The sequence below is a fragment of the Triticum dicoccoides genome, chromosome 6B (genome assembly GCF_002162155.2).
Source record: "Triticum dicoccoides isolate Atlit2015 ecotype Zavitan chromosome 6B, WEW_v2.0, whole genome shotgun sequence".
Classification (NCBI taxonomy): Eukaryota; Viridiplantae; Streptophyta; class Magnoliopsida; order Poales; family Poaceae; genus Triticum; species Triticum dicoccoides.
This window is the reverse complement of record NC_041391.1, coordinates 258,092,755-258,102,128: the sequence shown is the minus strand read 5'-3', so window position 1 is coordinate 258,102,128 and position 9,374 is coordinate 258,092,755. Positions and strand designations below refer to the sequence as shown.

The 9,374-nt window shown below is 41.1% G+C and overlaps 1 protein-coding gene across 1 annotated transcript in view; it reads left to right on the top strand.

Moving 5' to 3' along the window:
• Nucleotides 1–7,578, top strand: part of LOC119321083 (formin-like protein 5) — a 14,611-nt gene extending 7,033 nt beyond the window's left edge. The window contains exons 2-3 of the mRNA XM_037594922.1: nt 5,712–6,474; nt 6,570–7,578. Coding sequence (XP_037450819.1) covers nt 5,712–6,474; nt 6,570–6,644 — 838 coding nt within the window. The 3' untranslated portion in view covers nt 6,645–7,578. The remainder of the gene's footprint in view (nt 1–5,711; nt 6,475–6,569) is intronic.
• The last annotated feature ends 1,796 nt before the right edge of the window (nt 7,579–9,374 follow it).

The following is a 9,374-nucleotide window of genomic DNA, read 5'->3' as shown; positions in this document are numbered from 1 at the left end:
CACGCGCCTCCCACCGCCGCCCTCCGGGCCCCGATGCGCCTCCCGCCACCGGCCACCCATCGCCAACGCCGCAGGCTGTGGATCCAGCGGAGGGCTTCACGGAGTCGGGAGCAGAACCTCGCTCGCACACTTGCGTTTGGGCCACCGTCGGAGGGCCGTGCTCTAACTCCCTCCTGCCTCGCTCAGGATGATCGAACTGCATCGCACGGAGGAGTTAACCCGCTGGCGTGGCTGGCTTCTATTCATCGCCGTCGGGGCTTCTACCTAGCCGCTTGGCATGTCGGTCAGCACTCCCTCCCCCTCCCTACAGTCGTCCAACTCCACCCATCTAAGTTTCCTCCAGGTAGCACTCACCTGCACCGTGCTTCCCACACTATCGTGCATCGCCAAGGAGGCCAGGTGCTTCTCCTTCTCACCTCGGCCAGTGGCTTCTCCTCTTGAAGCTAACACTTTCAAAAAGACTACAATATCTACTCTATACGTACCTTTAGCAGAATTAGGTGATGAAAAATGTTGCTCCTTTTATGTATTGTTGATTCCATACTTTTTTCTATTCTTAGAAAAAACTCACATCCAATAGCACGCTCTACTGAATTCTCATCAGTTATACTGCCCATATTACAAACAATTTAGTTTATTGACAAGAGAAAGATATCATCAGTACAACAGTAGCAACTTTTAGCGCATATTACTCATATACATACAGTAGTTTAGTAATATAAAAAACAATAGTTCAAATATAGTTGGTACAAAAGAAATAGTTCAGAAAAAAATTACGTGTCATTTTAATAAAACCCGTAAATATGCGCGAAGCTCCAATGCATGCCCAGATCAGTTTAGATACATAACATTCCATGTATGTCCTACAGTTTGTACAGTTTCCTTAGTTTATTCTGATTCATACTTTCCTTTTGTTAAATATGTCTCTTGATGAAATCCTTAACTACACAGCATCCAGAGGTGGAAGTGTGCAGAGATGCACCGTCCAAGTCCCAATTTCCCTGACGGTGACCCAACACCATCACAGTCCAGCCCCGTAGCGTCAGGGAGGTGGAGGCCATCGTGAACAGAAGTCCATAACAGAAGATGACGGTCAGGGTAGCAATTCTTCCATCCCATCCCATCCATGTTTCAGATATTTCTGATTTTGGGTAGCAACAATGCATAATGTATGGAAGCCAGCCAGGCCCGCATGCACTACAGCTGCTCACGTCCTCATCGCCCGCTGTCGGCGACAACACTCGCTTCCTCCAGCGCGTCACCGGCGCAGCTAACCACCTACACCGTCTACGGCTGCAACCATGGCGCCTCTTTTTGTCAACCTCTAGCATGTTTTTTGTTTCTTGATAATAGCCTATTGCTTATGCTTATGATTTGTTTGTTCTACTGATATGAAGGTTATGCCACCGATAGCTCAAATCCTCTCTCCATCAACTCATGTAAATTGTCGCATTTGACACCTGAGAATTACTCTCCCCAGGATATGAAGAACCTAGCCGGTGCTTCTTAGTTGAGGCATGTCAGAAGCTCCCCTCCTATCATGTAGTGGTACAAAACTGTGTGTGGACGCTTTGTTGTGTTAGCTGAAGAAGTTCAATGCAGGGAAACAGGAACTACGCCATGTACAAGGGCTATGTGCCGGCATCGGTGAAGTTCTACTAAGCTATACGCCGGATTTACTGGTCATTGGTGAAAAAATCAGTTATTAAACAAACACTTTCATATGATGTCAGCCAAAAGAAATTGTGGATGTGCTGTCCACGTGTGTGCGCGGTACACTGAATTGAAAAAAAACTAGTTTTGTCATGTTTATTTTCCATATTAGTTTTGTAGTATTTGTTTTTTGTGATCATGGAGTAAATTAGGAAGTTCAAATTTTGTGTTCATGGATCCAAATATTAAACATTGCAAAAAGATGTTGCCATCAGTGTTTCAATTGTTATGTGTGCATTTTAATTTGCTGTAATTTTTTGCATGACATACATGATCGAGTTCATAGCACACTTTCGTTCAAGCATGCAAAAAATGGTTGTGCGTGTCTTCGTGCAATGGGTTGTTATTTTTTCTTCTTGTGTATAAAAAGATAGAAGTTCAAACAAAAAAATGCAAAAGTTCAAAAAATATGTGACAAAAAAAGATCATTTCATCTACGAGCGAAAAAATGTAAATCCACACAAGAAGTTCCATATATATAAAATCATGTAGGAAGCTAATTATTTTTTAAAAAATAGAGTAGTTAAAAATTCATTATTTTTTATTTTCTATTACAAATATAACAGCAAAGAAGTCCAGATTGAAAAAAAACCAAGAAGTTCAAATTTAAAAAAATGTAGAATAGTTCATTTTATTTGAAAATCCAGATTTTCCTCGTTACTAATAAACCAAGAAATTCAATTTCAAAAAAATGGAGCAGTTCAATATTTATTACAAAAACTCATATTTTTCCCGTTAATAATGAATAACCCAAGAAGTTCAGTTTGAAATAACGAAGAAGTTCGTCATTTATTACAGATACTCCTATTTTTCCCATTTCTAAAAATACACAAAGAGGTTCAAAAATTGAAAAAGTGGAGTGATTTGATGTCTATGAAAATTCTGATTTTTTTGCTAAAGGGTAGCGTCACTTTTTTCATTTTAATTATTTTGGAGCAATTCCATTTAAAAAACAAAATAGTTTGATGTACACAACATACTCAAATTCTTCTTTGTTTCCATGCAAAATTAACGTATGAAGTTTAATTTTAAAAGGTTGTGTGATTTTTACTTAAAAATCATTTTTCCTTTTATAAGAATAAAACTAAGAAGTTCAAACTAAAAAAATAGAGAAGTTCATACATAAAAAACCTAGGATTTACATGCTCAATTTTCAAGAGTGTTTTAGGACTTGGGGCTAAAAAAAGCAGAGAGCGATTCAAAGTGATAACAGCCTGAAGTTCACGTGCTACATGGTGTGTGTTTCATATGAGAAAAAAAAGAAATAAAAGGTAAACTCTAAAAAATTGGTGCGAGAAGTTCAAGTGCTTGGCCAGGGGAAGTTCAAAAATACTTGTGAGAGAGGTTCACCATGTATTTACATGTGCAAAACCGCACAAAAATTATTGTTTTGGTGAATTAAAATAATTCTCTCAATCAATTACAAACTTAAAACAAAAATGCTCTACATTAAAAAGTTTCTCATATTCAACAACTTTCCAAGGTGTATAAATATTCTTATTCCAAAAAAAGTTAAAACAAGATGGTGCATGTTGTTCGAAACAAAAGCTTAACCGTATTAGAAAAAGTTATGTCTTTTCAGCAGGTTTGCAAAGGTATATTATTTGTGCAACTCCGATGTATAGGTGGGGAATTACGGACAGAAAAATGTGACAGAAGTTCAAGGTGAAAACAGCTGGAAGTTCAACTACTACACGGAATGTTTCAGAAGTGAATAAAAGAATACAAAACTAAAAGCGTAAAAGGTTTGTTGCAAGAAGTTCACGTGCTCTGTCCGGGGAAGTTCAAAAATTCTTGCGAGATATGTTCACCTTGTATTTCCATGTTCGAAAACAAAAGAATTGTTTTTTTGTATTCTAAAATAATTCTCTCAATCCAGAGGGAAGTTCAGTAATTATTTGGGAGCAATTTGATTTCAAAAAGAAATTGAAAATTCAAATTATAAAGATTAAGAAAATAAAACCTTGAAGTCCATATTAAAAAGATGGAGAAGTTCGATGATTATAGAAAACTCAGATTTTCCTCCTTATTAAAGAGTGGAAACAAGAAGTTGAAAAAATAACAAGAAGGTCAACTGTTGAAAATAGAGCACTTCAAAATTCATAAAAAGATTAATAAATAAAACCAGGAAATCCATATTAAAAATATGGAGAACTTTGATGATTATAGAAAACTCGTATTTTCCTCGTTATTGAAGAGTGGAACCAAGAAGTTCAAAAGTAAAATAACAAGAAGTTCAACTTTTAAAAATAGAGCGCTTCGAAATTCATAAAAAAGGGTTAAGAAATTGAGATAAATATTTATAAAAACTCAGGTATTTTCACGTAGCCGAGAGAAGTTCGATTGATAACTGCCAGAAGTTCACGTACTACACGGTCTGCATTTTGTATTAAAAAAGAAGAACACATTAAATACTAAAAGTTTTGTTTTTATAAGTTCAACTCCTCGGTCGGAGAAAGTTAAAAAATACGTCACAGAAGTTCAACGTGAAAACAGCAGGAAGTTCGACTACTATAGTGAATGAATTTGAGATGAAAAACTTTCAAAACCGTTGTGAGTATGAAAAAATGATAACACGGGAAAGTTGCATGTTTACATAAGCTTTCTACCGGTATATTACTTGCTCAATTCCGGTGAGTGGATGGAGAGTTACGAGCAGTGGATGGAGACCTACGAGCAAAAAAAACACGTGAAAAACAGAGTGAAGTTCAGGTACACGCGCCGAGAAGTTCAGGTTCTTCACGCGGTGCATTTTCGAAGAATCTGTTTCGCGATAGAGGCAGAACGAATGATCCCGCCATTTTCGAAATTACTTGAAAACGGCTATGAATCAGAGAAAACCATCAACATGAAAGAGTTTCGCATTTTCCGCAGCTTTTCAACAGTATATTATTTTCCCAATTCTGATAAAAGTTTGTAGAAATTATAGCGAAAATATGTTTTTCGCCATTTTCGAAACTGACTTAAAACCGTAAAGAATTGGGAGAAACAATACATACCAAAAAGTTTCGCATTTGTTCAAGCTTACCATCGCCATATCATTTGCTACATTCGGACGCACGTTTAAAAAATTAGCTTGAAAATACGGACTCGGTAGGACTTGAACCATTTTCTAAATTACTCTTAAACCATTAAAAACTAGAGAAAAACTTTCAAGATGAAAAAGTAGCGCATTTTCATGAGCTTTCCAACGCCATATCATATGCCTCCATTGGATTAGCCATTTAGAAACGACATCGAAAAAACAAACTCAGTTGTTCGGTTTGTGAAATTTTATGATTTTCTAAATTACTCTTTAGCCGTAGGGAATTAGAGAAAACTCTCAACACATTGAAGGAGCGGTTTTGTAGCATCTTTACAAAGCCATATTACTTGCCTCATTCCGATAAATGGTTTAGAAATGCAATCGAAATTACGATTCACGTTTTTTGTGTGAAGAAAAAACGGTTTTCAAAACTGCTCTGAAACCGCTTACATTTTGCAAAAAATTTAACTTGGATCATGATACTCGTGTCCATACCTTTCCAACGGTATATAGAAAGCCCTATTTGGGCAATGTTGCGAGAAGTTCAACCTATTTCACAGGTAAGTTCAGGTCGAACAACTCAGGCAGTAAAATCGCAAAAAACGCGAGTTCTTCACGACCCGTGTGCAAAATCCGCCTATGAGCGAGATTCCTATCTAAAACGAGTATTTATTTGCTAAAATTCGTTTGATGATTACACTTACATCACATGGAACATAACTAACCAGAAAAACTCGAGGTAGAAGGCACGGTTGCGAAGATAGCCCGAAGGTCGGGTTCGTACAGAGAGAAGTTCAGGCGCTTTACTCAGGCAGTTCAGGTTGTGATCAGAATATTATTCTGATCCCGTGATCAGAATAGTGTTTATATATATATATAGGGTGGGTCTATTATGATAACACCCCCTTAAGACCTTATTCTGCACGTCAAAAACGTTATTCTGCTAACACCTCCGTACTGTCCACGCCCACAGACTAAACCACCCAGCCCGAGAAACCAAACCGCAACAAAAAGCCCCACCCCCACCCCACACTGACCCCCGATCCATCCCCCACCTCCCCTCCACCTTCTACCGCGCCACCGCCGCCCCACCCCCTTCCCACTTCTGCTGTGCTGCCGCCGTTTCGCCCGTCCCCGTCCACCTTCCGCCGCGATGCCTCCGCCTCGCCCCCGTCCAACTTCTGTCGCGCGGCCGCCGTCTGGCCCTGCCCCCGTCCACCTTCTGCTGCGCCGCCACCGCCCAAAATACCGGCCATCCCGCGCCGCGCACCGCCAACACCTTCCTTCCTCATTTGCCCCGCCGCCGGCCTGGGCTCTCTTCGCACCTTCCCTGCATCTCCGGTGCCTTCGCCGCAGGTGGATTCCACCCCCTCGCCCGGATCCGCCACCCATCCACGATCCGGATCGAGCCTCCGCCACGGGTGAACCCCATCCTCCTCCCATGGGTGAACCCCATCGAGGTGACCTCCAAGGCCCTACCCTGGCCCCTAGCCGTCCTCCCGCAGCTGCCAGGCGTCAGATCTGCGCGTCACCGTCCCGGGTCACCGGCGACTCTTCCCTCTCCTCCCCGTCCCGGGTCAACAGCCACCGCGTTGCCGTTCGCCTGCCTAGCCTCTCTCTGGCTCTCCACCATCAACGGGTGGGCGACAAAAAAGTTGCAGGCACGCAGGCTGCAATCTGACGGCCGTCAATGGTCATATGTCGGACGAGCCCAACCGTGCAGTACGCCAGAGCAGGTTGTGCAGTACTTTTTGAAAATTTCTGTAGTTTATTTGTTATAGATGCGCGATTCACTTCTTCAGCCACCTCTTCCTTGCTGTTCACTTGTCAGGATAGAGAAGTACGATGGTGTTGCAGAGATATTGGAGCAGATGAGAGAATAACCTTGAAGTTGAGTGGTTTGTAATAGGAAGTGTGCTCGATGGTGCAGTCAGGGTCAATCAGCTCCATGAGCCATGCGATGTCCTTGTCATTGAGGGAGGAGTACAACTCGTGAATCACATCTATCAGGGGGGAAGATGGTAAGGCATTAACTCCATCTCCATGGAAAGCTTTGTTGAGACCACAGCTGGTTGCTTTTGGCCCTGGTATTGATCGTATGGGCTTTGGCGAAGATTGTTGGCTCTTCCCCCACTTGGCGCTTATCTTGTGTCACCGGGACAAGAGGCGCTGTTTAGTGTTGAGAGAGGGAGACTAGAAGGAGACAAGTGTGAGGGCAGAAATCATGGCTTCTGGGTGTTTGATGAATGTAGAAAGATGGCCAAGGCATAGGGGGATGAGGTGTGATATAGCAGCGTTGGTGGGCATTTTTCGGTTGCTTGGTGGTCAGACAAGGAATCTGAGTACATACATATATATGGATGAAATAATTCACGTGGTGGTACATTGCTAAAGCATAAAGATTCGTTACGATATGAAGTAATGAATATCTTCTACATACATTATAATGTATAGAGCCAGGGTAGGCGAGGCCAATCAGTAATAAGGTATTTACTTTCTTCCTTGGGTTTTTTTACATTGAGGTCCTGAGAGAGTATAGGAGGCTTGCATGTGTTGTATTCTTCAGAAAAGAAGAGAAGAGAAGAGAAGAGGTCACTTACGGAAGAAGCCTAAGACTGCCTTCTTGGTTGGCGGCTTGTACGCCTTGGTCGACTTGCCGATAGCTTTCTTGGCGGCAGCAGAAAGCTATATACAACTTTTTCGTTTGCTCTGTCAAAAAACCAACTAGGAAGTTCACTACATTCATCTTTTTCATTTTTTTGGAAAGGTAATTTGTTCTGCACTTGTAACGAGGGTGAAGAGAGCATCAATGTTCCTTTAAAAAGAAGTTCATTTTGTTGTTTGAGAAAATGAAGAGAGGAAATGAGTAAAAAATGGATGTGGATGAATGCTTGTGTGTAATGTGTAGCGTTCAAACAACGTCCACTCGCGTCATCCCCGCAGCGCATATTTCATTAACCAAAAAAATAAATGAGGAAACTACAGTGCACTCCGGTCTTAAAAGAAGTCCACTCCGAAGGACTTTGGAGTACACTTCACTTGGAAAAATGTATTTTAAAAATTTATGTTGTGTTTGTTGAAAGACATTTAAACTAGTAAAAGAAAGTAATGAGGTTCACTCTCAAGAGTGTTGTGGATCACTTTTCAAGAGTGTTGCCGTCCTCTATGCGGTTCATTCGTTCATAATTTTTTTATAAAAAAGATAAAAGAATCCATGCAGCTTGCTGGACCCTTGTATGTTGGATGAAGCTCACTCGTCGTTTTGAGTGTCGCAAAAAATCGAGTGTCGCAAAAATGTTTTCGTGTGTCTCGGAATTCAGTCGACTACATCAACACTTGCAGTGCCTTCGGTCTTCGAATGTCGTTCACTTTTGAGAGTGATGCTGTTCACTTGCGTATGAGAAAAAACGTCCGACAAGACAAATTATGCAGCTCGCTTGCCCATTCGATGCAGTGCGGTTTTCATTCAGAAGCAGTGTGGTCGGTCATATGGTGTTCATCCCGTAAGTGCAAAAAAAATTGTTACGAAAGCGAAAAAAGTAATGCGGTTTACTTCTTGATAGTGTTGTGGTTCATTTACACCCGATGTGAAGTGCACTCTACTTTCTCGTTCTTGAAAAAATTACGTTTGAATAAAAGAAAACCATGCGGTTCTCTTACCCGTGTGATGCAGTGCGTTTTTTCGTCCGTTGCAGTGCGGTTTTCAGTCGGATGAAGTAACCATGTCGATCTGGGTGTCGCGAAAAACAGAGTGTCCGCATTTCGGTAAATTCGAAATTCCTTTTAAACCGTAAAGAATTAGAGAGAGTGTTCTACATGAAAGAGTTGCATATCGTGGATATCTTTCCAATGGCGTATCGTTTGAATCATTTCGACCAGTGGTTTGCAAAAATTTCGCCAAAAAACGGCTGCTGCCACTCGTCATCCGCCGCACGATTGTCAAAATTAACTTAAAACCGTAAGGAATTTCAAAAATATTTCAACATATGAAAGTTGCGCCTCGATCGTAGCTTTCCAACGGCGTATCACCCGCGTCGTTTCGACAAGCGGTTCAAAAACTGGATCGAAAACAGTACCGAAAATTTGAATTTTTTTGAAAAACAGAATTCCGCGATTTAGTAAATTTGAAACTGCTCTTAAACCGTAAGGAATTAGAGAAAAAATTATATATGAAAAAGATGCGCCTCGACGATATCTATCCAACAACGTATAGTTTGCTTCATTTCGAGGAGCGGTTTAGAAGAAATCGCGAAAAAACGCTCGCTGCCACTCGTCATGGGCCGCACCATTTTCAAAACTGCTCTTAAACCGTGTGGAATCTCGAAAAGTGTTCAACATGTCGAAGTTGCGCCTAATCCATATATTTTCAACGGTATATTACACGCCTCATTCCGATAAACGGTTAAAAAATTAGAGCGAAAACAGTACCGAAAAAATAATGCGTGCAGTTTTTTCCGACGAGAAGTTCACTCGTGTGAGTACTGCAGCACACTAGAATGACGTGTACTTGCGTTCAGCGTGCAGTGCGGAAGTGGTGTGCAGAATAGTTATTCTGCTAATATTAGCAGAACAGACCGTCTATATATATATAGACCAATTCAACATTTCGAAAATAAACCTTGCGGAAGTGATTGAA